A 26,891-nucleotide genomic window follows, 5' to 3' on the forward strand; every position below is an offset into this window, starting at 1 on the left:
TGGCTTAATGTTCTTAAGTCCGTAGACTTCCCTATAAAGCAAAAAAAATGCTTTCTGAAACAACATTAATCTTGTATATGACGACTCATAATGGCAATGGGCTAGAGAGCTGCCCTCACTGCAAAAACCAAACTGTAACTTGTTATATTTTTTTAACGAGCCCTCAAGAGCCATAGCTACACACCCAGTAAAAGGTATCTTATTAACGTAACAGTGAGGTTAGTTTATTTATGAATGGCTGGAGGTGGCCATTAGAATTTATTAGAGCGAGGTTAAATACGCAACCACCAAAGACCGAAAAAGAGGGAGAGCCACGTGGGTGGGAATCGAACACGCGGCCTTTAGTATGCCCGTCAATGCCCTTAACCGCAGAGCTACGACAACAACTCTTGATCCGGAATGATGGTTTTACGTATTTAACCTGCTAGAGGCCTATGCAGTCGTAGGGAGACGCGTTAAAACTAAAAAACTAAATACTCAAAGCGAGTTTCTACTACTACCGGTCATAGTACAGATAACAAGTACTTTGGCTAGCTTCCCTCCACTACAATTGAAAGCAAAATCCGCACTATCCAAAGTCTTGGTGCAGGCAGTCATAAAATCTGCCATTACTTTGCGTTACTACGGTGAATGAGCTATAAACCTTCCTATACTTTTAATTATCTGAAACTTCCGAAAACGTCATCTGTTAATGCTCTGAACGCTAAAATAACGCGAATTACTTGTTTTCCCCTCATAAAGCTATTTTTCTTTGGTTGGGATTCTAATTATGTTTGGTGTAATTTCTAATATTTTTAATAAAAATTGTTTTGAGTTTTTGTGTTATAGTCCAAAATAAAATTCTTAAAGTCTGTAGCTGTTATAGGATTTTACTGAAAAATATTCTGCTCTTTTTGTTATTTTTACTCTTACTCGAAAACTGGTTGCTCTTTGGCAGGACTATTCCTTATTAATAGAGTCAGTCCTTTGTTTGCCAGCGCATGAGAATCCTTTATATAGATTTATTAATGAGTTTAGTATAACCTCGCATGTAGGGTATTGACGATAAATAAAATTCATGTCAAGTATTTCATCGTTGTTATATTATCATTTGTATCTATATATAATCAATTAAATCTTATATAATTTCGTCGACTGAACCTAGGCCATTACAAACATCCTTAAAGGATTTTTTTTTGAAAAAGGTATAAGGCTTAAGCAATTTTATAATAAAAATAAAGCATGGGTGGCTCGTCCACTTCTCTCCGTCCTTCGGATTTCTAAGGGTTTGCGTCCTCAGTACTGTTAATTAATATCGATCTAGTGGCCCAGTGTTGTTGTTTAAGTATTGTAATATGACACCTAAATTTCTAGACTTGTAAGATAAAGTGGACTTAATAACTTTTAAAGTTTTATAATAATTTTTTAAACAATTGCACTTCTTATTGTTTCTATATGAGATAAATTAGTTACTTTGTTGCCGACCACCCAAGTTTCAGGAAAAATAGATTAGTTACACAAAGGCCTAATACTATCTCAGACTGCAGCGCTCATTAAAGAGTCGTCGATTTGATACTACACATCAGATGAGTGGACATGCATACCCTTAGCAGGTGCGACCAGGAGATGGTCATGTGTTTTTCTCTTAACTAAACATGGAGAAGCAATGCCCTCTAACTTAAAAAATGAACAAATTTCTGGAAATTTAATAATTAAGATGCCGCTAAAAACACATTTTCAAGAACGATTTAACCAAGCAACGATGCCAAGTGCTGAAGGACTTCCAAAATAAAATTCACAGGGTTCGAGATGATTAATAAATCAATATAACAATATTGTTGAAATATGAAAAGTTTAGTGCGCCAATAGCTTCAATATCTTACATGCCAACAAGCACCAAGTAATTCAAATAGAACAAGAAAATGTTTGTTCTGCCTGTAATTTATTTAGTTTAATTTAGTTATAATAAAAATTAAATAAAAAATAATAACACAATTCCCGAGAATAATGCCTTTGGTCTAATTTCACGATAAGTATGGTACATTCAGAGAAATAAACAGTGTAAATTTTGCGTTGGAATGAAAGGGTTTACATAACCTTCAGCCTACATTTGAAGTTTAAAATTTTAGTAGAAACACTTTTTATGGGGGCGAGAGTGTATCCTCCGTACAACCTCGAAGTTAATGACTAAATCTCGTTGTCTTCGTACCTTAAACGTTGATGTCGTTCACCCTTTTGAAGAAGTTTTGTTAGATAGTCTGCAAAAGCACCAAGACTCCTTGGCAACCCCGTTACGGTTGCTATTTTACTTTTAAAATTACCTTACATTCTTTTTATATCTTAGGCTTCCAACACATTCAAAAGAATGGGTAGAAACTATCTGGAGTAATATCGAGGTACACTTTAAGTTCAAAAAAAAACTTTTTTAGAGGGATTTAACAATATTAAAAAGGGTTTTTTAAATACTACGGATAATCTGCCTCCTACTTCAATAAAAACAAGTGAAATTTGGGACATTCTTCTCAAATTATGTGGATTGTATAATCGAAATGATTGTGAGCTTGAGCTAATTATGTCTATTATTGGTTATAACAGTTTATTACTACCTTACATTAAAAGTTTAATGCTGAACCGTTCTCATAACTTACAAGTTATAACTTTTAATTTTAAACAATAGTTATACTTTCCTGTACTAGTTATATGTAAAGTTTTACGTTTTTAAGTGAAGTTATTATTAGAAGGCTATATACATCCTATTTTTTACTTATATTGAAAATTGTTAAAAGTAAAATCTATAGAGAAGGGACTAAAACTTGGAAAACTTTCTTTTTCTATTTTGCACAGCGGTTTTATTATTCGCTATCTTTTCTACTTATATCCACTTATTTCAATTTTGCTGTTCTCCTCTATTTCAAGGCAAGTATTTTATAAAAGCCTTTAAAGAATATTCTGTATTGAACAAATTTTGTGACCTATTTTATCGGACGGTCACTCTTTCAGATAAGGTTTTTATTTTTTTAAGTTCATTGAATACATACTTTACTATGGATATACTGAAGACGTGGTCTGATGTTTTACGGCTCGTAAGGCTCATTGTTAACAGCAACTTTCACACTGGGGCATCTTTGTTCCCCGAGATCCTTCCCAAGCTGGACCATTTGGTCTCTTTTACTTTACTGTGCTTTCCACTCAACAATGATTTCTGTGCCTCCAAGGTCCAAAAACTTTTAGCAGGAAACGAATGCATTCCTCTTTTCTGGGTTCTTGCGGAAGTTATGGTGATTCCAGGCGTGCTTCAACATCGCCGTGGCCTTTGTATATTTATAATCTTCTCTTGATTTCAGCAAGGAAAAGAGATTGGGGCCCATCTATCACCTTTTTTTACGGTATGCGCTCTTGAACGTCGAGTGAGTGATTTATTCGAACGATTCCGGTACTTCAGTAGCATTCTGGTCTTTAAAGGTTTTTTACGCGCAAGCGACTTTTTGTACTCGTTTTTATGCCTTGAGCTTCCTTTTTTATTTTTTAGTTAGATTTGAGCTGGTCCCTTACCTGAGCACCATAAGTTACTGGGAGCTCACTTTTGGCGGAGCCACCAATTACAAGATGCTTAAATATTTGCCAGCAGAACATGTTCGACGCCGGACTTTTTACTTTTATACCTCCCATGACGACTTTTGATACTGCAGGACGATAGCGAATTTCGCGAACACTTTTTTTATCGGATGCTCCACCAGCAACGGGCAGATGAGTATTTTAAGAAATTGACGGTATTTTGGTGCAACGGATGTCTTGATATTGAAAGCTTCTAATGAGTGCCTGAAGGATAGCGACCACAAACGTCTGCAGGCCGCCATGGCTAAGTGGATTGCCGATTTAGCGCGACAAGGGGATAATGCAGTCGCGGAGAAGGCTGCTGTCGAGAGAAAATGGAAGTTGGTAGCCGACCAGGTGACTTCCCTCTAATCAATGCTTTGCTAAACGAGCGAACTGTGGGGCCTTGTGGCACTTAAAAAGTTGTGCTCGTGGGCGATTGCTGGGAAGTTGGATTTGCTTTTACTGTTGAAAAAAATAAGAGAAGAATATAGGAGAGCCGCACGGTCTGAACTTCGGAGTAACAGAGTTGTGTGGCTTGTGGCCAGCGTCATTGTTTCCGACAAAATCCAGCAGGCGCAACCTTTTCCTCCCTCCTTTTTTCTTGTCTTACTTGGAAGGCCTTCAGGTTTTCAGACAGTCACTCGACCATGCGTTGGGTGTAATGAAAGAAGTTCTATTTGACAAGACTAGCAATAGGTCTTCTTAAGCAGCAAGACCGCTCTTTTAGTGTTTTGACAATTTTTTATAAAGGGAGAAGGTCGTGGACGAACCAGTAACCGACTGTTATCTGGAAAGCTGTGCTGAGGTTGAAACAATCTTTGACATGTTATTTAGTCTTCAAGAGAGTCACGCTGGAAGTCACCTGGACGTTCCTCTCAGCGACACCTCTACAGACGTCAAGGATCTCGCGATGGCCTGTTTGCTTAGAAGATTGAAGAGCATTTATCAAAATGTGTTACGTTATGATTCATCGCTTCCAACTTTATTTTCTTAAGAACAATTTGCAGTGGCGGTTAGCCTTTGAAAGACTCTACCCGGTTATCAAAAGCCCTCCGCTTGTATTGCAGCAAAGAATGGTTAGCACAATGGTGGACTGGTTTCGCGCGGTGTTCTCACACGGTAGCACGTACTTTTCTTCTGCTTGTGTTTTTAGGGCTTACGTTTACACAAGGGGGCATGTCTGACGATGATTGGTCCACGATTTGCGTCTTGAGCTTCTGCCCCGCCACCGAAAACCTCATTAGGTTTATCTACAGAAAACTCTCTGCAGGTTTCTTGTTCGCGCTGGTGCTTTCCGTTTCCGCTTGTTCCACTTTCGGCAGATGACAGCAAGGGGGAGTTGTGCTTTGGCCTGAGATTCGAGGGGACTAAGACGCCTGTGTCTATTCGTTGTTTGGACAACCTGTCCATTTATGTTATACTGAAGTTTCTCGACATGTTTATAGTCGACGTACTTCCCGTACGTACATACTGCTGTATTCTTTTCCAGCTGAGCTGTACTAGTGCTTGCTTAGCTCAATGGACAGGACTTCCCCAAAGTTTTGTCGCCTGGTAAAACTTTCCCCTTCCCCCCTTTAGAATCGTTTTTATGATCTCCCAGGAGCCCTGGAGACCTTCGCGAGATGTTTCTACATTGTGCCGTGCGCTGTCAACACGGCTACCCACTGCCCCGAGGCCCCCACAAAAGTATTAGTGGTTTTTTTGTTTACGAAGTGTTGCTGCTGATTGGTGGGATTTTTCCACATAGAGCTACAATGAAAAGTTCATGTCTACTGCGCGTCAATCCCTTTACCAGCCCAAAACATGTTTTGCTTTTTACTATAAATTGCTAATTCTCTTTACTCTTATGAATATGGAATAGTGCCAAACTTACGGAGCGCCCACATGTTACTGGAGCTCGCGTCCTCTCGATTAATATGCCACTTTCTAAGGCTTGCTGGCCTTACGCACGCCGTCCTGTACACCGTTAAGCGAGAGGTGTCTTGAGAGTCTGTTGGGAGTTTTTTCTTCTCACTGCGTTTCGTCTCATTGGCTAATTACAGAAAGCTCCTCTATTAAAAAATCGCCAGCTCGCTTTCCAGTATGAGACGCTCATTATCAAGTATCTCCTGTTGCACGAAATGCCTTTCAAGTATTATGGAATACTCCTGAACACCATCCTCGAGGTAGCCTAACAGAGCCCGCTAGTATGCTGCCTTGCCCGTACGGTGCATATATTTCCAGCATCATCGGAGTGTCAACATCCGCCGTGCAGCCCTTCATCACGGTGCCCTTCTACTTTCGTGCGGCTCATCCTTGTTTTCGATGGACACCCTCGCTGCTTCTTTTCCTTATGTTTGGGTGGATGCCAAATGTAAATACCACCAACCCGACCCAGTAGAGGAAACCCTCGCCGCCTGCTTCTCCAAATGTTTTGAAGAAAGCGCCATTTTTTTTTCTGAAAGGCAAAAGACTTGCTTCTATATATGGTTTATACTACTTTCTGAGTGGCAGCGATACAGATCCGCTTCCCATTTACCTGGTTACTTTACCTTTTTCAAAGAAGCAAGGCGGCAGGCCTGGTCGCCTCGCATGCATCCTGCGCGAGTACAAGTCGAGCTTTCACGGACTCTTCCCTCCGGAAGGACTGTATATGAGTTTTTGTCGGAAGGCAAAAGTATCAGTATCTGTTTTTTTAAGTCCAAAGCCCTTCGACTACTTCCCTTTTAACTTTTGCTTTAGAAAAGGACAAAAAAAAAGCGCAGCACTCTAAAGCCGCTGATTTTGCTGCCTTTTCGACTCATTTCCAGGATCCTGGCCATTCTCACGCGTTTCTATGTGTTCTTTGGCTGGTGTGCGAGGGTGTACCTGTAGACCCTTTTTATCTCTTATTTATGTTCGTAAATTACTATTGGGTCGCTTTAAGGGAAGCGCCCTCGCTACTCCGCTTCAAACGGCGAAGACTATTCTTCAACTTTGGGATTACGAATCGTTTTCTTTTCTTGTTAAGAGCCTCGTGGATTTTATTATCGAAGAGATCTACACCTCCACCTGCCCGTCGCATGCAACCCTTGAAGGGGATATCGAGGTCGCTATCAAGGAGAAAGCTGGTGAGTATTAACAAGACGTATTGTTAGCATGGCCCTGTGGGGTTCTTATACCAGCACGCGTTGTCTACATGCGCGACCTTTCTTTTGTTATAGCTTTGCTAGAAGCGTTGATTTGGGAATGGCAGATTTTTACTATGAACGATGTATTGTTTTCCTTATGCGCAGGGGACGTGGACGCCGTCAGAGAAGACATGTAAAAACACTCCCACCGACTGTCATTATCACTTTTGTATACTATACTCTTTAGCTGCTTGGGACTCATCGAAGAACTTTTGCATGGTTCCGGGTTCATGAGGCGCTATGAACACTTTCTAGCGCTCGGCTATAACCCAAATTTTGAAGTCGATGGTCCCTTATTTTCCTCCTGTAAAAACGTATATATTAATTTTTATTAGAGTGGGAATGGACGGACAGACTTGTGAAGTTTCAGACGGAATTTCCGGAATACTTCCACTTCGAAAAACTGGCGGTTAAGCGTAGCGACGTTAAACCAGTCGAGCCCCTGCCACTCTACTACGACCATCCCGTTATACGGTAGCGGTTTTTCTGCTGTTAAACATGGTGGTTGAGACTTGTGGTAGCACTATACCATGTTTTGAGCTTCTTATTCACCGGCTTATTGAGTACGACCAGACGCATCTGTTAGTAAAAGTAATAACCAATTTTTAAAAGGTACTTCTCTCGAGTTTTACGAAAATTCCTGCTTATCCGTGTCATTGCACGATAGTTTGTTAGCTTACCATCCTTTCATCCACCGATTCGTGCGAAGAGTCTTAACTTATTTTTATGAACAAGAAAGTTTCACCCCCGCAGCTCGATTGAAACTTCTCAGCCTCGTAACCTTGCGCACCCGCGCCGCGCTAGAAGAATTCTTAAGAGGGTCACCGGATGGTAATGAGGTTGTCGGGGCTATGAAAGATCGCTTCACCCTCAAGTATGTGCAAGTCCAGTTCTGTGCGCTCTCCATAGGTACATCTCGACGAGTCCCTCCCAGCTGGTTTCACACAATGATGGACATTTTCCAGCGCTTGAGGCCGAGTCGGAAGGCGATCACCGCTTTGTCGAATACCGGAGCTTCCAAGAACAGCTGCTTTCCGAGTTTGTCATGGGTGCTTCGGCTTCTTTCATAGTTCTGACCTTCCCAAAATCTTTTTATGGAATAGAACTGCTGGTTCTACCTTATAGTGCCGCTGAGCTTTCTCGCCTTCTGCTGAACTGCGTGCTCTACCCTTCCTTAGCACAGCCGTAACCCACCGTTGGTGTATGGTTTACAGAACTGGTTAAGCTTTGTTTTTTGTCTGCAGACATGAGGGAAGCATGGCAGGCAGGATCAACGCGTTAACGCATATCTACCGCTTAACGCCAGGTGTGTTCGTGTTCATCATTACTCTTCGATCTGTCTAGCACTTCTGTTTGAAGAGGGTTTCAGAACTGAACTGTTTGTAACGATGGCGCAGTTATTGGGGGCCAACTTCGATGCACCGCTACAGGACTACGCCTTTTCCAAGACGCTGGGTTTTGACATGAGGTTAAAAATGCACTTGCCTTTTCTGGTGGCAAACTTTACACCTTCCCGGTAGCGCCTCGCATATAACTCTTGTGGTGGCACAGAGTCTTCTAGCGCACGCTCAAGTTACTTGGCAGACCGACATCCCCCGCTTTTTGGAATTTCTACAACGTTGCAAGTCGCCGAAAGGTACTTGATGCACCGTCAAGCTCTAAGCATGCATCACGTGACTTTGCGCAGAAGACAGGAGCCTCATCACCACCTTTGAGCAAGTCTTGTATATATGCCACATGGTTGGGCCTTTCCTTGAAAGGTAGATCTCCTGATCCCTTCGCGCCTTCCCCGCCTTGCTTAGCGATCTTGGTCAGCATGGACGACTTCGCCTTAAAGAACGAAGCCAAGGAACGACCGATCCTGGAACAAGTTTTCTTGGCCCTCCTTGAATTAATCCTTCAAGTTGCTCTTTTTTACTTAATTCTTATTCTTATTTTTTTCTAAGCCTCATTGATTTCAGGTGTCCATAAACTATGCAGAAGATAGCAATTTGATCCCGGCTGAGGACGCCGTCGTCGATTTCTTGTGAGAGTCAATATTCCTACAGCGAAGCCAGCTTTTTTTTTTTTTACTTGAAAACTCTAACAGGTATTATGTGAGTGACCGATATGCATTACGCGGAGATGTGTACAAACGGGCTGAGTCGCTAGTAAGTTACCGTCTTTATTAGACTCATCTTTCCTTTTTAACTCCGTAAAGATTCTTAAAATGAGCGAACGACTAAAAAGAAGATTCCAGTTCTTGGTCTCGCTGCCTTGAGTTCCTTGCAACCTCAAGCAATTATGTATAAGAAAAAATTTCCTTTTTCAGATTTAACAAATTTATTGATATCAACACAAAGCATTTTCTTCAGTAAACTTTTTTTTTATTGAGATCAACGTCTTTAAAACGTAGTAGACGCCTAAAGAAAGATTATATATTATACATTCAAAAGCGTTATAGTTTATAAATACAAAACGAAAAAATGTGGGATGGTATGTTTTTTAAAGGCGTAAGGTGACAAAGTAATACCGTTTATTTCGTGCCCGTTCGCATTTGTCACAGCACAGGACACTCTCTTAACCTCGTCGGTAGCGTTGCCCATCGCTACGCTCGTCAGATAGAAAAGTGCAGTGGAAAAGCCGGGGCGCCGATCCTGACAAAAACGGTGTTACCGATGCTTACGGCGGCTTTCTGCAGCATTGGCAGGTCGTTTGGACTGTCTCCCAGCGCAAGAACGTCTGTTCCAGGGTCAACCCCGAGATGCCTGCAGAGCAGTTCAAGACCTTGACCCTATTAGTGAGCGCCAGTTCGAACAAGGCAGACAGCACAGCGCCCTTCTCCCGACCTTAGTGGCTACAGCGCAAGTGATCGAGACATCCGTAGGCAAACTCTTGGCAAGAGCAACATCGTACCGAGAGCAAATCCCATAAATTTCCGGCAGAATTTCATCTAAGCATACAGCAAAAATAGAAAATATATTTTCAAAACATATAGTATCGCGTAGAGAATTTTCTATGGTAAAAAACAATTGGCTTCACACAACAGCAGTACTAGAAGGGCGAATACCGAGAGATAACTACTTCCACAATACCCGATCTTATTAACTATTTTATCTGACTTACTGGCTACCACTATCATCTGTAAAGTTCTAAAGAAAAATTAACCCAGATACTTCGGGGATGACACAATGTGAAGCAAATGACACGCGGGAAGATCCTCTTCCTGAGTGTCGTAGCCAAGCTCTAGAATAGCTAAGTTGGCACAAACCACAAAGTTAAGAATAAAAGAACAACTCAACGGCAACGGGCAAGGGTCTCCATATTCGCGGTGAAGGTAAGTAGACCATGAGGACTCCGAAGGATCTGGAGCATAAAATTTGTCTCCACAAGATATGTTAATAGCGGCTCTCCCTTGGCAGCCCTGCACGAAAGCCATCATTTCTAAGACCTGAATAAAATTGTACTGGATAATAAATATATTAAAAAAGCAATTTAAAAAGGAAGGACCAAGTGCGAAGGGCAGGTACTCTCGCTAAGAAGGACACCACCCGGGCCGAAGACAAGCGCTCCGTTCAGATAACTGAAAGCACCGAAAAAAGCAGCAAGTCAGTATGCGTAGTATAACATAAAGAAATGACCCAACTCCCTAGTGAAGCACTGTGGGCAGATATTAAAGGAAATAACTTCAATGCCACGAATAAGAAAAACTTAAAAAACTACATTCCGGGGCGTTGATATAAATCAAAGGAGGTAACCAATTTTTTAGCTGATTGTAGACTGCGCCCTTAGGTGAAAAAGTTAAAAGCGGAAAAAAGTTAAATCAGCTAAACTTATGGCTAAAGTGTTATAAATAAATATCAGACATAAGGCAATATTATTGCAATAAAACTTTGTAGTGGTGTGCAACGACAAGGTTTATAATAAAAAATAGATATTTTTCATATAATTAGTAAAAAGATACCGGTAGCAAAATAAAATCTACTTGATATATGCTCCTAAGAGTTTTAATAGCTTCAATGGAATTTTTTGGAGCCTAAAAGGGGCGGTTATTCAAATTTAAGGAAGTTATACACAATCCTGATGGGCGTTTAGAAGTTATAACAAAAACGTTTTTTAACTTTAAACCCAATCCTTGATTAAGCACCTCAAGACTAGGAGTCAAAAAAGTGCCGTCCATATCACAGCTGACCAGCTTTACACCAGGGAAGTGCTCGTTGGAGAGAGCCCACTCCTGAGAAAATAAGTCACTAGCGCCCATCTTACATAAGAGCTCAGATAATGCTCGCCAGTTCTTCTTATAACTTAAAAAGGTTATAAGTAAAGTGACGCCTTCTCGTATGGGAAGAACCGAGTTTTTAATTATAGCTGTTAATTTGCCTGGTGCTCGGTCAAGTCCGCAGGTTTTACACGAGATTTTAAGTTTTTCACAAACGATTAAGAAAGATTTTTCTTTACCAGTGGACTAAAGAAAACCACTCAAGATGTTACATTGAAGGTTTTCGTAAATTTTTATTTATAGCACTGGACTACAGGTTTGCTATAAATAAATTACTGCTTAACCTACTTACTAATTGAGGGTGCGGACACACTTCCCAAGGGATTCATTGCCGTCAACGAGAAGAATGGATGCGCTCTTTTGTCACCACTAAATAGTATATAAATAAGACGTAATAGAAAAGTAATAATAATATTACATTTATTGGGATAGTTAAGTTTAATACCTTTATATTATTAAAAAGTATATATTAATGTTAATAAAATCAGCTATAATCTTAGCCATACTTCCCCTCAAATGGAGCTAAGAAATGTTTTGGCCACGAGTACTTGGTGTATAAGCGTGTCATAACTAAGTGCCTGCAGAATTAGTTTGTGGTAGTGAATACTGGTTTTCGTGAAGTTTTATAAAGATATTCAACAGGCTCGAGGTGAGGTTATACTCTCTATGTTGGCTGTTGCTCACAAACCAAGGGGCGTCCACCACCATTCTTAAAACGCGATTTTGTAGTATTTGTAGTCGATGATATGTTTTCTTAAAGAATAGGTCCAGGCAATAGAGGCATAGATCATCAGGGGGCGTATAACCGATGGCTTGACAGAAGTACGATTTGCTTTTCCTGCATATTAAAAAATATATAAAAGCTATAGCCTTTCTGGTTTTAAAATGAAGTATGAATGCTGCGGAGTCCATATTTTTCTTTTGTCAAGTATAATAATCCCGAGATATTTAAACCTTACTTCGAGGCATTACAGTTTGGTATAACGAGAGACAAAAGGGTCTGGGGGAGTAACCTTTTATTTTTTATAATCATAAAGCTACTTTTCAACTCATTACTTATAACCTCTATTTTGAAAGTCACGCCTCAAGAAGTTCCGCCGAATAAGACTATGTTCTTAAACACCAGCCAGGCAATTTAAACTATAAGACTGTGCCCTCAGCATACTGTACTAAGTTTATTTCTGACAATTGTGGCGAGTTGGCATGTAGATAGACAAAAGGTAAAGGGCCTAGTGTAAGGAACCTTGTGGGACACCCATCTTTGGTTGTCATATAGCGGAAAAGTAAAGGGTCCATCCGTTAGGTATAAGGTGACCGCACTCAAAAGAGAGGGGGGCTAAGGTAATCATTTTAAAGACTAGGCCATAGTGCATTTTATCACAGGTCTTCTCAATATCTAAAAAGACCGTCCTGTTACTTTTCTATTGTTAAAAGTTTTCGTAGCTTCTTCCGTTGGCTTGAATATCTCTAAATTGTGAGTAATTCTTCCGAAAAAAGATGAAAAAGTAGGCAAGCTTACTATTCGATATTCTTCTATAGAACGGCTAGAGGGCCTAGTTTTAGAAAAAATAATCACTTCTGCTAATATTTACCGTTTGAGAGATAGACAGTGGTAAGTAGTTTATTAATTAACCATGAAACCAGAGATAGCTCGTGGAGGTAAGTTTTTAAGCATTAAATTAGAAATATCGTCGGAACCCGAGACTTTCCTTGTCGCGCTGGTGGTAAGCTCAACCTTGTTACATATGTTAGGTCCTAAAAGGTAAGCAGTAACTATGGTAAATACGTGCTTAAATGGTGTTCATTTTCGTCAGTCTCTAACATAGAAGAATGGGCTTCCAATGAGTCGGCAAATGCTCTATTATTTTGGAGGGCGTCCAGCGCCATGGATAGAAGGTATTTTATCCCTAATCTCAATAGGTCAAAAAGTCTTTTTTAAATTCCATATGGAAGTATTCCTTGGCCAAGAAGATTCTGATTTATTCTGCCGGCTCTCTCTTTACTAAGAGTCCGTTTCCTTCTTAAGTTGAAGCTGATCTTGTTGTAAAGTATTCTATCGCCTGAAAATAAGCATTCATATACGTTGCCTTCAACTTTCATCTTCTTTTAACAAGAAATCTGATATGGTTTGGTAGCTAATATTGCTAGCTTTTGCATTATGCAACAGCCGTGTATAAATCAGGGACTTTCTTGGGCGTACATCATGGTATCTATGCTTTTGTCTAAATGATCCCAAAATGTTGGCCAAATAGTTACCTTTTTTAACCCAAGTACTCCGGGCAGATTTATCTCCCATCTCTATGAGGATAAGGTTATGATCAGATTAGTGTTTAAATAGTGTATTAATGATGAAAGGTACGTATATATATTTTGTATTACCGTGATATCAAAAACGTTACCAGCCCCTTTGCCTGGGCGATGCGTTGAGCCTTAGTATCAATAACGCGTTCCCTGCCTGCTATTCCTCAAAGGGCTTTTACAGTTATTTCTCCAGCCACTATGCTGCTGGCAAAAACCTTATAAACATGCAATTGGTGAAAACTTGGGGGGACGGGGTGAATTGTAAGCGGCACTTATATCGCTTTCTCCACTGTAATAAATTTCACGCCGACATCTTCTAAATTGCCAGATGGGTAAAATAGAGCGCTTGGTGGGAAATGTGTCTTTCAACTAAGACAGCTATGCCTTCTAAACAGAATAGTTCGTACTCCAAATTAGTTTTACCTTCTACAGATGTGTTTTAAGATGAGAATCATGTTCTGACCATTCAGGCAATTACTTCCAAAAGTTCAGGCTGCTTGCAAGGGACGCCTTAAGTATTTTATGCCAAAAGCCTTTAAGGAACTAAGAGTCGACCTTCCGTTACTAAACTTTGTAACTATACAAATTTTAAAAAGCTCCATTATAGCCTTTGCTAGTGAGAGCTGATCGCATGGGTAAGTGTAAATTTATCCCTAATGGCGTTTAAGGGAGTCTTATTAGTTTCTTCGGGTGACGTTCATTTTAGTACGATGTGCATAGCTTATATCTTCTTCTACGATACTTTTAGGATTCCTAAGAGCTTTAGTTGAAATTTTTTATTTTTATTCATAGGTGCAACTTTTAAGTGGTATACGCGTTCTCTATAATTCGAAGGATGTTTCCCTTGGCAATTGGCGCAGGTAGACCATTTATTTCCGCTTTTTAGTCCAGGACCTCGATATTCGTGAGGGCCACCGCGTTTAGCGCATTTGTAGCTTACCTTACAGTAATCTTTTGTATGACCAAATAGCTGACATCTATAACTCTGGCAAATCCTTCTGCTTCTTTTTGGGGGTTCAATCGACACGGCGATATACCTTATATTTATTTACAATTTATATCCTTGATTCGCATCTAGACAATTTGACATGTAGAAGAAGGCAGAGTCCTTTCTAAATTAGCGCATTATAATCACTTCAGACGGCTTAAATCCTTGAAACATAAGATATGCACTTAAAGTTTCTGTAGTCTTCTCTGCGAAAATATTTAGGATGACCAATTTAAGCTCTTTCTTGCGAGGCGGTATAATATTCACTACGGTTTTTGTCAAAAAAATGTTTCCGTTTTCGCTATTTGTCCTCAGAGACTACAGACGCACGAAATCCTTGTTTTAGGCCTTTGGCGCTTTTTATTATTTTTTTGGTCGGTAAGTTGTTGCTTAACAAATTTAGCTTGTTTGGTACAAACTTTAATTGTAAGTGAGTTATTATTATAAACATTGTTATCACTGCTGTCATTATAATTTTAGTGTTATCAATACCATAAGTAGCATCACTATAATTAATAGTATTGTTACCATGACTAGCATAGTTATTTCCAACTACTTGTTTTTTCCTTTAATAACGATTTAACGACTTAATTAGGCTTTTTGTTATTAAAAAAAAGATTTTCTATTTATATTAAATTGTTACTATTAGTAAGGTTACTTTTATCAGCACTAGTGTTTTTGTAGCTTTTTATCTCGTCTTTTTAACTCTGTTTACAGCTATTTCTATCTATAGTGTTATTGTTATGGTAAGTGCTACGCTGTGATCTCTACCATAACGATGTCTTTGATAATCTTTTCCTTATAGAAACATGGTCCATCTAGCAGCTGGAGGTGGCAACAAAGGATTGTTATCATTCATCTTCTTGACCCAGAAGGTCCCCGGTATTTTTTAAATTACTTTGGCGCAACTTACTTTCTTTAAGTGAGTTAATTCCGTTTTTAAAAACTTTGGTCCTTTTTAAGCTCAGCATTTTCAGCTAAGGTTAGTAGTATTATCTCGCTAACTAACAGTGCCTGCTGAGTGGCGTCCATGGCATTAGAATACCAATAGTTTAAGGTATAAATTGTCAGTATTTATAGATTTAAGACCTAATTTTTCAAATATATTTAAATTTATATCGCTGTACGCAAAGCTTTAAAATTAATGTTAATCTGAGGTAAGTCGAGGTGCACCGGCCTCATCCAGAAATGGCAAGAAGCCTGCATGAGCTATAATAATTTTCGATCAGAAATTTAACCAAAAAAAAATATATCTATTTTCAATGAGGTGAAAGCAACTACTTCCATTAAACCTCTTATACCATCCAATTTCGAAGTTTTATTTACATCCTAAAACAAAGTTAGAATATGCTCATAAAGAATCGAAAGCAATGATAACTTTGCCCGTTCTTTCAACATAACTGCGATCAGGCCTTGAATGCAAACCACCTAAAGATGGCGAATATTCTCACTACCCAGATGTAATTTCACTACAAAGCTAATACACTGCCAACCTACATAGTCTGCCTTTTTTAATAAAATAATTTTTTTTAGAAAAAATCTGTTTTAAGACGATATAATGCGTTTCACTCTAAATCCTAACATCTTATGCAGACCTTCTAAGCATTATTAAAAGTCGCTGAGTTCCAGCTTCGAACATTAGCATTTATTAAAAAAATTGGGAGCAATTGTTTATATAAGCACAAGCATAAACTACTTTTAGTGTTTCTGCACAATAAAGGCCTCCATGGGAAATTTATGTGCTAAACTAAAAAAAGGATGTGGGGTTAATAATGTGCAAGTAACGCCAGTAGCTAAGGCAGTTGGAATACACTCACTAAAAAAAAAAAACTACTAAAGGAAAGAAATAAGTAACTACTAATATCCAAAGAAATATTTTTCAAATTAGGAATAACTGGTAAATGCATATATATATATGATTTTGAACTTAAGATAAAAATTGGAATTGGGCAGTCTTCAAACCTGAGGAAAGAGAAACCTTAATAGTACCTAATAATTTATTACACGAAGAAATCTACTCTAATTAATATAAAAATTGCAAATGAAACCGCTGGACCTTCTCGAGGTGCTCTGGTTTGGCGGAGATCGGATCATAGTAAAGCCCTTTACGCGATTATTCACAAACTAAAAGTATTTAGCAATTATCAAAAATACGCTCTCTTGCCTTTTTATATTTTATAGGTTTTTTGATCCCTCTCCCTACTAGATGATACAGTCGAGACCTTTAAAGCAGTACTGGTTGCTGTAAGCTTTAGACTAGAAAGTGCTCGTCTGTCAGGATAACTAATAGATTTTATCTGCGATCACCGCCGAATGCTAGCTTTGGTCGTTGCTACGCGGTGCCCCTACGATTATTTGAAGTTGAAAAGATTTCACAGGCTCACCATCAAAAGCTAATAGCTATCATACAGGTCGTGGAAGCTAAACTCAATATATTTTTAATCATATAAATGAAGATGGCCATTATCGGGAAACCTTGTCAGGCGCATTAAGTACCCTTGCTATACACCACTTCCACCCTAACCTAATTGCGTAGCTCTTGCCGGAAACGATTGTGGTAAACGGCGCTCTTTGCCGATTAGTTCGTGCCACCTAACCGAGATACTGTAAAAAGTGATGATGAGACTGCCGAGCCAAAAATTTTTTTAATTAATGTTACCGGACCGATCGAGCCAATTAACAGCTTAGGGAAATTACCAAAATAAACGGTGGTTGTTCCAAAGAAAACAAATTTCGCCGATGACGGTAAGCTTACTGAGCTCTATCGCAAACTTTACAGCTGGGCTTATTTCCAATGTCTTAGAAAACAATCGCTGTTTAAAAAAAAAATCTGCATTTGACATTTTCATTAATTTGGAGCAGCTGAACAAAAGAGGAATTATTCGGCCTACTTTTACTGTTTGAATTGTATTATATCACGGCAAGTAGTAAGGTAATGTAATTATACCAGTAAAACATTTTCCAAAACTTTTCCTATTGCTTAAAGTAAACAAATAGACTTTTAGTCAGCCACACGGGGTGAAGGTACTGTTTTTGAAGCAAGTATAATTGGTGAACATATGAACTTTAAATCATAGAGCAGAATTAATTATAGTTATAAAATAAAGACCAACCTAGGTAGACACTTAAAAATGATATAAGAAATTTTATAACATGTCGCCTTAGAATCCCGGGATTAACTAAGTAAAAAAACCTTTTTTTGTAAAATTTAACCTTTTAGTTCAACATGGTCTCCTTAAGAGCTATACAATCAGTCGAAAGCTTTCCCTGCGTTTCTACACCTTTTCTATAGAACGATTTGCCTAGGCTCCAGGATAGATCTCTGTTTCGGCGATAACTTCTTTGTTTGATCCAAATCTCTTCCCTGAAGCGTTTTTTTAAGGTCTGCAAGTAGATAAAAGCCACTGGGGGGCAGACCTGAATAGGAGAATGCGGAATTACACTAAACTTCAGCTCATGCAATTTTGCCGTGTCAACCCGCATTTTTCTGTTTCGGTGTTGACGAGTACAACTTATCTATAAACAAAATTCTGAAAGCATTGTCTTAATGAAAGAACACTTTTTCCTCCCATTTGATGCCGTTTGACTTTATAAACCACAAATCCTCCTAGCAGGCCTTAAAAATAAATTCATTTATCCACATAGTATATAAAAGACAATTTTAGCTTTTATAAAGTATCAAAGACTGGGCATAAAAAATTCCTTCGAATGGCCGTGTAATATTAAGCACAATGGAAAATGACAATTTAAGAAAGGACGATCGATAGAAAGTTATGACGTACTCAAACTTATAAACAAAGGTGTTGTAAAAGAAGTGTCAAATATAAAATTGAGTAGTGAAAAAGGCCATTTGTTATATGCTGTTAAACATTTTGAGCACTTAGCAGATTTCTATAGGCATATAATGGCTCTGATAGCTGGATTCACATAACTAACAATTTTGGAAGATTAGTTTGGTTATAAAAATTAAAAAGCCAGGTATAACATCGACACTGTCTTCATCATTTTATTCTTTGGTGTAATGAAAATTTAAAAATTATAAATTTCAACACATTTTCGGTTGTAATTAATTAATTCTCTAGTAAGGAACCACCGTTAAAATTTCTGTCATACATAGGAAGGACTAAGTTATAGTGTTAATCAATCTGGACACAAAAATTTAACTTCTTTTTGTGGAAATAGTCAATTTTTCTTTTTTAAAATATACAGTGATAACGAACAGAAGATTAGACGAGTAAAGAAGGCTTTAAAAAATAAGTTGATGAAATTCTAAAATAGTCAAGAACAGAGATCAACATTATTATTAGGCAACAAAAACAGAAATTAGAATAGAAAAAAAGGAAGGCATTTTATGATTAAAAGAACTGAAATTCTACGCCTTCTTCAAAAGACTTGGCAACAGATTGTCAAATAATTACTAGCGACTTAATGTTAGTAATAAACCCATATTTTATTACTTTATGGTCTCCTATGCTGTTACGCTTAAAAAAGTTGTTAGGGTTCTGTGAAGATCATAAAGCGCGCCAAAATTTATATATAAAGATTTAAATGGATATAAAGGTATAAAATAGGTTATTAAGTACAAAATTATTATAAATGAAACAATAATATTGAAAGAAAAAAGGAAGAGTCAATAAAACTGAAAAAAAAACAAAAAGCAAGAAGGTTAAAACAGATCCAAGATCATATAAAAAAGACGCAAGTCACACTTCACTACAAAGAGTAAACTTGAGGCAAGAAGCTTTCCTACAAGGCGCGAGCCTTTTACCTAAGAGTTGACACCAGGTAAAGTGAAAATGAGGTTTTCGAGGAAATAACGTGCATCGTAAAATATAGTATATTGTTTAATGTTAAAATAACCACCAACCATGGCGTCTGTTGAGCTCAGTTAGATGAAACTACATTTAGCACTGGATTAATAAACCACGGGAATAAGAGACCAATGACCACATATATAAAAACTGGGTGATTTTAACTTAGAGGTCTTACAGAGAGGTAATGATTGTAAGAATCTTTTTAATCTGAACACTTGAATATATATATAGGGCACGATTCTTACAGTTAATGCGGGAAGGTTTTGGAATAGTACTCTGTTACATAATAGCTCTTTTTGACTGTTTTATTTTAAACGGTAATTAGTATATAGTGGCCCCAAGGCAAATAAGCTGTTAAACTGTTAATTTATAAGCGTAGATAGCTCGCTCAGTCTTAAAATTTTCACACTTAGTATATAGCACCTATACTATATTAATTCGTCCAATATTTTATAATTAGATTCTGTAATAGTGGGTGCAGTTATTTTGTTATGATAGTAAAGTGGGTCATCGGACTGAAAAAAACCAAACTATATTCGTAATGTTTACTCAGTTGAAAATGACAAAATCCCTGGTGTTCTTTATGAAGTTGGAGAAACTTTGACTATATGACTCTTAGCCTCTCTGAGAATAATAAAACTGTTTGAATGTTGATATTATTTTTGGCTTCAGCAAAGGTTTTTATCATTCGCTGAAATGTTTTTGTCTGTCACACTCAGTTAATTTTGCTTTTTATAAAAATTTTTATTTAAAATTTATATTTTCATTATTTAGAATATCATTATAAATTAAGTGGAAGTTACACGCATAAATGATCTATAACTAATACTGTTTTACAGACTCAGTATATTAAGAAATATTAAAATTACAAGTAAAACATTAAACAGCTAATTTGTTTCTAGAAGGAAATGCTAAGCCTTAGCCAATGGACTGTGTGTATTATACTAAATATAGTATACCCAACTAACATATACTATAGCCTACAAAATTTCAACAGAAATCTTTACTTTTAAACCTTCTATATAAAATATAGGAAAGAGAGAGGTAAAAGTTACTTTTATAAAAATACTTTTGTGTTTAATATAATGAGGAATGTTATTATAAAAAGTGTATATTAAACTTTTTTAAGGTAAAAACAAGAACAGGACAAATTAATTGAAAAGAGCACCGCTAGAGAATAACACATGACCATATAGAATAACTCACTAAAGACAAAATATTTAACATTAAAAAGAATACTCAATGAACTATTACGCAGCTAAGCTCTTTATAATTATAGGTATCGCCACTTAACATAGGTAATCGTTATTATAAGCTATTTGAAAACACGTTTTAGGGCCAGGTCCCTCTTAAAATTTAATTAAAGAAAAAAGAAAAAACCTGTTTTTACAAAGATAACCGGATACCTTAGAGAAAAAGAAAAAAATTAATTCTACTATAACTTGTTAGATTCCCAAAAATTAGTTAAGATAACATCTGGTCTGCCACACGTTATTGTGTAAAAGTTGTATTATGCTTTAGTTAAATTCAAAAATAAAAGAGGGGTCGCATAAAGCGTTGGATTTGTCTTCTCCTTTTGTTATGTTAAAATGTCTTGACAGCTTTGTTTTATTCATCCATAGCCGCATATTTCCTTTCAAAACTTCTTATCTTTTGTTACGATGTAGACATAAATATTGATTGCTTATTTAGGATTTTATGTTTGTCAACTGATGTTAACTACTAACGATACGTCAGTAATAAATTATTATATGCCTATTTTAGAATAAGTTTAAAAAGGGGCTTAAGCCAAAAAAAATATTTCAGAAGAGCATATAAAGAAATAGTTCATGTACTTTGTAGGAAACGAGGTTCTCTTTTTGGATATCAGGTACGAGTTAACTTTATATTACATGTGAGAAATTAAGACTATCTTATCACTCATTATTCTACCAGTAACTAATATATCGGCGGCCTTGATTTAAGTTAGATACCATTCTTTACTTGCTTATAACCCTCAAAGAAAAGCAGTATATGACCATTAAGTACAATTAATGGTAAGCTTATGAACTAGTTTCTTTTAAATTCTTAAACAAATTTTGAATATCGTTTTTTATGTTATATGTATAAGATCAATAACAAAAGACATCTTTAATAGTTTTAAGCAACTACATTATACACTTCTATTACTAAAATGTTCCGTTTTTAGTTGATCGAAAAAGGATAAATTTACTATGTAAAGACAGTCATTCATTCATTTGTTGTCTCTTTAATGTATTAAGTGAATATTAAAAAGTTCACTGTGGTTGCTTAAACTATATTATTTGGTTTATAGGTCTAATAGTGGGTTTGAACTGGCTGGTTTGGTAATCGTGGTGAAAGGAAGTATAATTATGAATCGAACTTAGCTTGTTGAAGAAAATTATTTTTAATGTATAATGATTTACAAGCTCCTTCGTTTTTACTAGTTACTAGCAATTTTACACCATTATCAATGAGCAATAATACCTGGAGCTTTAAGTTTCGTATTAACATGAACAAAAATCAAAAACTTTGAAAGAAATGCTTTATAATAAAATTTAGGCTATAGAGTAAAATGCTACTATGAAAAGGGACAACGTGATGTTTAATACAATTTTTGTTTACTACAAATACATCAACTCTGCAGAGAACGCAAGCTATTAATCTAATTTTATCTGCAGCTAATAACTTTTTTAAGATTAAAAGGAGCTATTTAAAGTATTATAATGTTGCTATAGTAGAGTTATATAAATTGATACCTTTTATTTAAAAGGGCCCACGTTGCGTTTACTTAAGCAAGACCAACCACTCAACTTCTTCTTTTTAAATTTCCTTAAAATTATAATTTTACACTTTTTTTTTCTATTTATGGACTTTTTTTACAAAGACGGTTTTTGCAAAAAGCAGGTGAACAGTTTTTTTGTTTTGCTCTGCTTATTTTTTTCAACCTTCATTTATTATAACCAACGTATACTCAAAATTAAATTTTTTTTTGCGCTAAGCTGTCTGCGGTTATTCGTATTTCACCACAAAATTTTAAACGCTCTCTTTACTGGTCCTATTTCTCCCTTCTCCCGCCAGATTATATAAATATAGATTTTGCAAATTTGGTGCGCCCTCCTCTTTATCGGAATTGTTCCCTTTTTTATTAGCTTTCCTTTATAGGAGTGGTAAGACTGGAACGCTCTTTCCTATTGAATAGCGGGGCTCTGTATTTTTAAAGACTTTCTGCCTTTACCAAATACACCTCTTTTCAATAATAGCAGTTTAAAATTATGATAATATCGTACACTACACATATTTGCGTACATTCTTACATTTACTTTATTCAACAATAAATCGCAAGCGCTATTCGTGCTCTGACAAACTGTCCTGTATGAGCGTGTCTAGTAGTTACGTAGGAGATTTTGAGTAAATTGAGGCTTGGCATTCTATAATTAACTTGACATTAATCCCCATTTAGTTTTGCAGCTTTAACTAAATTTTCATAAACCAGCAGATCATGTCTGACAGTGACAGCCCTGTTATGCGTAAGTCCACTGGTGGGCGCAGAAAAATACCAATTGAATTTATTGAGGACAAAAGCCGTCGAACAATAACTTTTAGTAAAAGAAAAGCAGGAATAATGAAAAAGGTTATATCACCAGTTTTCTTGTAAAAATGATATATTTTAATTTTTAAATTAAACTCTCGTTAGGCTTTTGAGCTCAGCACTTTAACTGGCACTCAAGTTCTCCTTCTTGTTGCCTCGGAAACTGGCCATGTTTACACTTTTGCAACTCCTAAGCTCCAGCCAATGATTACCAAACCCGAAGGTAATATCTAATATTATGACTATTTTTATTCTGAATGTTTTTTTTACAGGGAAAAATTTGATTCAATCTTGTTTGAATGCGCCTGATCAAATTGCACTTCAACCCACTCAGCAGCCCCAACAACCGCAACCTTCGCAGCCGCAGCATTCATATCGCCACGGCACTTATCCCGATGTTGGCGCTATTTGTTATCCTACAGATATGGACGTAACTAACTATTATAATTTATTTTCTACTTTATAGAGTTGTGCTTTCTCTGTGTAGTCTTTAGTATTAATTTTATCTTAAAATACTTCTCTATTTCTTTAAACGGAGAGAATTGGCATTAAATTTAATTCTAAGTTAACACACGGCTTTATTAATAAAAGAGATGCCACTTATAATTTCGGACGAAATAATTATTAAAGTAAATGTTAATTTTTTTTTAAGCTTTATCTCTTGTCTTTGTAAGTGATTAATTTGAAAATTAATTTTGTTTACTTGCTTAGCGCTAATTATATTTTTAATTATTTTACAGAATATTAGCTACCCACCCTTTCAAAACTATTCCAGCGTTTACCCATAGCTCGGAAAAATTTACAATTATTTATTTTTTATGGATTCCTTTCTTTAACTAATTAATTCTTCTATAAAAGTTGAAAATATGCTTTTCTACTTTGCTAAGTGCCTTTCGAATTGAACTCGTATTGTGTAACTTTTGTTAAAGGGCTGTAAAATAAATCTATAAATTATAATATTATTACTTATATTTTCAAATAGTGGACTTTACTTTTTTTTTAAAAAAAAATAAAAATTATTTCGATTTTCTTATGTACAATGTAGCTCGATTACACTGAACTAAATCAATAGTAGGACTTCATTATACCGCTAAACAATTGCTTTAGAGAAAACTCCACAAAGTATAACATCGACTTTTATGAACTTTTTATCATTTGAGTACGTATGAAACTTTTATACAGTAAGCAAAAGTTTAGGAACAGCTCATAATAGGGGTGCTGAGTCAAAAATAAGCAGTTAGTGATTACTAGCGACATAAGCAGTAAACACGTATACGACATGGATAACGCTGAAAAACTTGAGACTGGTGTAAGTGGTAATGTCGAGAACTAACTTGAAGAGTTAAATTTTATGTTACGAAACTAAGAATGTAGAGTTTTTAACCTAAAAAATGTATCATTAAAGTGCTTCATATTGTCTAAAGAACAATCAATTATTTAAAAACTGCTTAGCGAAAGATGTAGGGTTTTTGATATGAAATATTAAAAAAAAGCAGTTGTAGTGGACACGAACTTTACCATTGCGTCATGCTCCACTAAATTTAAAAAAAGAACTTCGCCGAACTATTTGAGACGCTGTATAAATACTTTGAAGAAGTTTATTTCGAGTGGTGTTATGCGAATAAAATCTCTAACTTTTAGCTCAAGAAGCTTACCAAGTTACACTTGAAAAGCATACCCACGCCATCCAAAACCTTTATTTGTTGTTTTACGCATTGAATGTATATACATGGATTAAGAAAATTGTTTGTCTGAGCATTAAAGAAATTTTTTTTAGGTTACTGAAAAAAAAAGTTATCTAGAGTTAAAAATTTCTGCTCTGACTATCGTTGTGGTAAAATTTTTAGTTGTATGAAAAGTACTTTAATCTTTTTTTAATATAAGTATTTCTAAAACCGTTACAAATTCTACTTGACTGAACAAACACAAAACATACTAAAAGTTTCAAAAACAAGTGCCGGGGGCCGGAATCGAACCAGCGATCTTTAGATCTTCAGTCTAACGCCTTAACCTACTAGGCCACCCTGGCCGGATGCAGTGGGGAGGCCATATTTTATAGGAAAGTTAATGCATGTGGATGTTACTGTCGGTTTATTGTAAGTGCCCTCTACTTTAACAAATATTTTTCGTTAATTACTTCTTTTACTTTTCTAAAAAGCTTATAACTAAAAATTTCAATGCGAGAAACTTTATTTACAGCAAATTTTAGATTTAATATGAAAATATTTAAGGGGCTTCCATTGTAATCAGATTTTTTTTGAGATGGTGTGGGAATCGTTTAAATAAAAATAATTTTATGTGTTTATAAAGAGTCTTCATTTTTTACAACAGAAAAAATAGTAGAAGAAAGAGGTTGCATAAGCGTTTAAGTATTTAAACGGATACCTGTAGAACCATGAACCAAATTTGGAATATATTACTGATATAAAGTGCCCTGAATGTTGTTATCTTGCTTCCTGCCAATTCCGAGTCTCGAATCTAATTCTTGTCTATTCATTAGCTCTTGCAACGTTGCGCCGATTAAATTTTAGAGCACTTTATTTATCCATATTGAATTTATGATCTTCTTTAGCCGTAACAGGTATAGCAGAGACTGCAATAAAATGTCTTTTAGCGCACTTACAAAATGTTCAACTGTTATTACCAGATCTGTTCATATTGAAGAAGCAGCTCATAAATTTTTATTTTAGCGTAATTGAAAGTAAAGGTAACAGAACATGAAATAAGTATTTACAATAATAAAATGTATAAAACAATTAGTTTAAAATAAAAAGTGAAATATACAGTATACATCTATAAATTACTTCAATAAAATAAATAATATCAGAGCGATAAAATACTACTGAAAATTATTGGTATCATGAGAGCAATAAATTTTTTTATATACTAATTATTGCTTTAAAGTAAAGAAGTATTAAATAAACATGCAGTGCATTGAGACAAAGATAGTAAAATTTTACTGCATAGCCATTATCCCTCTTACTAGGCTCTTTATAGACTGTTAGCTAAGTAAAAGTCATTTAATGCTCTGATTATAACCAACATTAAATTTTTATTGTGCAACTAATAAATTAAAATACAATTTTTTATTTTGCCTGTTAAATACTTTTAATTGCAAGTAACTAAGAAATAGAAAGAAAATGCGCGTCAAAGCCGAGGCCCGTTACAAATTTTGCTATTAACCGCTAAACTACGATGGCGACACCCGACCTCGGAACGATAGCCCTATGTATTTTACTCTCAATTCGGGTAAGGGGGGTTACATACTTAAACTAAGCAGCCCGCGCTCGAAAATGCTGAGCGTCTTGCAGCAGTCATTAGTTATACATAAAAAAGCGCAGAGAAGAGCACCGTGTATAAAACAGACAAGTTCTTGAGAGGCCATTCTAAACTGTCTGATGTTGAAAAAGCTGATCCAGCATTTTAGCCTGACCTTAAAATTAATTAGTAAATAAAAAAACACCAGTTAAGAATTTCTCTTTTTTCCCTAAAAACTAAAGTATATCGTTAATTTAAGTTATTTAAATAAGGTTCAAGGTAAACAAAATAATTTTTGATGCTTGCTAATTTTAAGGTTAGTTTTTCATAAATGTTAAATCTTTATATTTAATTAAGTAAAATAAAGAGATGAAAAACTAACTGATATACCATTTAAAACTCTACTTAAGTATTTTTATAGGGTATAAATATTGTTACACTAAATGAACAAGTTCAAAATTCTTATTTAAACCATGAGCTCTAGACATCTAACTTTTTTACTGCAAGTGCACTAGGGGCTGCCAAAGTATCGTATTTGTAAATAGTTCACACAAAATCAGCTTGCTTTACCTAAAACAAGATTTTTTTAATGTAGAACCAAACAAATAACTTCCTCCGACTGATGTTTCTTGTTTACTTATGAACAATTATTCTAAGACCAATAACCTGATTTAAAATAACAAGTAAATATACATAAATAGATTTATAGGCTTTCAATCTGTAAAGGCTAACTTAATTTAAAAGGAAAAGTATATATATATAGTGCTTTTAGATAATAAACGATGTGATTTGTAACTAAGAGCCGGTTGTTTGCAAGTCGCCGTGCCCGGTTTTTAGGTAAATTCTGCAGCAAGCTAAGAACGTGACAAAATACGGTGTCAAGCAGCAGCCAGTGGTGTACGGCGCACATACTTTTTTCACTCATCCTATAATTTCTGCGTAAATTGTTTGCAAT

The 26,891-nt window shown here is 36.1% G+C and overlaps 4 protein-coding genes and 1 non-coding gene across 8 annotated transcripts; 3 read left to right on the top strand and 2 right to left on the bottom strand.

Annotated features, from left to right (window-relative positions):
• The first annotated feature begins 2,167 nt into the window (after positions 1-2,167).
• Positions 2,168-7,371, top strand: LOC135145355 (uncharacterized). Its single transcript, XM_064077464.1, has 30 exons — positions 2,168-2,275; positions 2,324-2,375; positions 2,432-2,564; positions 2,778-2,825; positions 2,896-2,984; positions 3,039-3,140; positions 3,195-3,257; positions 3,324-3,441; positions 3,509-3,612; positions 3,669-3,749; positions 3,805-3,930; positions 3,997-4,149; positions 4,202-4,272; positions 4,327-4,528; positions 4,584-4,695; positions 4,748-4,846; positions 4,899-5,035; positions 5,091-5,127; positions 5,177-5,262; positions 5,324-5,381; positions 5,438-5,553; positions 5,619-5,741; positions 5,800-6,020; positions 6,078-6,232; positions 6,298-6,425; positions 6,482-6,665; positions 6,759-6,858; positions 6,913-7,013; positions 7,061-7,199; positions 7,247-7,371. The coding sequence occupies exons 3-30, from the start codon at positions 2,552-2,554 to the stop codon at positions 7,332-7,334; spliced, it is 3,054 nt and encodes a 1,017-aa protein (XP_063933534.1). The 5' UTR covers positions 2,168-2,275; positions 2,324-2,375; positions 2,432-2,551; the 3' UTR covers positions 7,335-7,371.
• Positions 7,372-7,380: 9 nt separating this feature from the next.
• On the top strand, positions 7,381-9,062 carry LOC135145356 (mediator of RNA polymerase II transcription subunit 23-like). Its single transcript, XM_064077465.1, has 11 exons — positions 7,381-7,634; positions 7,691-7,774; positions 7,829-7,910; positions 7,970-8,031; positions 8,085-8,193; positions 8,246-8,361; positions 8,413-8,485; positions 8,541-8,628; positions 8,687-8,751; positions 8,815-8,875; positions 8,926-9,062. Exons 1-11 carry the CDS (start codon positions 7,577-7,579, stop codon positions 8,983-8,985), a joined length of 858 nt encoding a protein of 285 aa, XP_063933535.1. The 5' UTR covers positions 7,381-7,576; the 3' UTR covers positions 8,986-9,062.
• On the bottom strand, positions 8,984-10,486 carry LOC135145357 (5-amino-6-(5-phospho-D-ribitylamino)uracil phosphatase YcsE-like). Its single transcript, XM_064077466.1, has 8 exons — positions 10,428-10,486; positions 10,215-10,287; positions 10,002-10,155; positions 9,873-9,950; positions 9,554-9,657; positions 9,381-9,498; positions 9,238-9,312; positions 8,984-9,127 (listed from the first exon to the last, which is right to left on the bottom strand). Exons 3-8 carry the CDS (start codon positions 10,144-10,146, stop codon positions 9,057-9,059), a joined length of 591 nt encoding a protein of 196 aa, XP_063933536.1. The 5' UTR covers positions 10,147-10,155; positions 10,215-10,287; positions 10,428-10,486; the 3' UTR covers positions 8,984-9,056.
• An 11,728-nt stretch (positions 10,487-22,214) lies between these two features.
• LOC135145369 (serum response factor homolog A-like) lies at positions 22,215-23,546 on the top strand. 4 transcript variants are annotated; one of them, XM_064077478.1, is made up of 5 exons: positions 22,215-22,256; positions 22,586-22,720; positions 22,784-22,901; positions 22,951-23,108; positions 23,419-23,546. In XM_064077478.1, the coding sequence occupies exons 2-5, from the start codon at positions 22,589-22,591 to the stop codon at positions 23,464-23,466; spliced, it is 456 nt and encodes a 151-aa protein (XP_063933548.1). In that variant the 5' UTR covers positions 22,215-22,256; positions 22,586-22,588; the 3' UTR covers positions 23,467-23,546. The 4 variants fall into 4 exon arrangements, with proteins under 4 accessions (XP_063933548.1, XP_063933549.1, XP_063933547.1 ...); XM_064077479.1 differs by having other exon boundaries at positions 22,220-22,256; positions 22,583-22,720; XM_064077477.1 differs by lacking the exon at positions 22,215-22,256 and adding an exon at positions 22,277-22,372.
• Positions 23,547-24,633: 1,087 nt separating this feature from the next.
• Positions 24,634-24,707, bottom strand: Trnaf-gaa (transfer RNA phenylalanine (anticodon GAA)). The gene has a single exon. It is a non-coding gene; the product is annotated as a tRNA-Phe (tRNA).
• Positions 24,708-26,891: the final 2,184 nt, after the last annotated feature.

This window comes from Zophobas morio, unplaced genomic scaffold, assembly GCF_036711695.1.
Source record: "Zophobas morio isolate AGI-343-1 ecotype UQ-CSIRO unplaced genomic scaffold, CSIRO_AGI_Zmor_V1 ptg000144l, whole genome shotgun sequence".
Lineage (NCBI taxonomy): Eukaryota > Metazoa > Arthropoda > Insecta > Coleoptera > Tenebrionidae > Zophobas > Zophobas morio.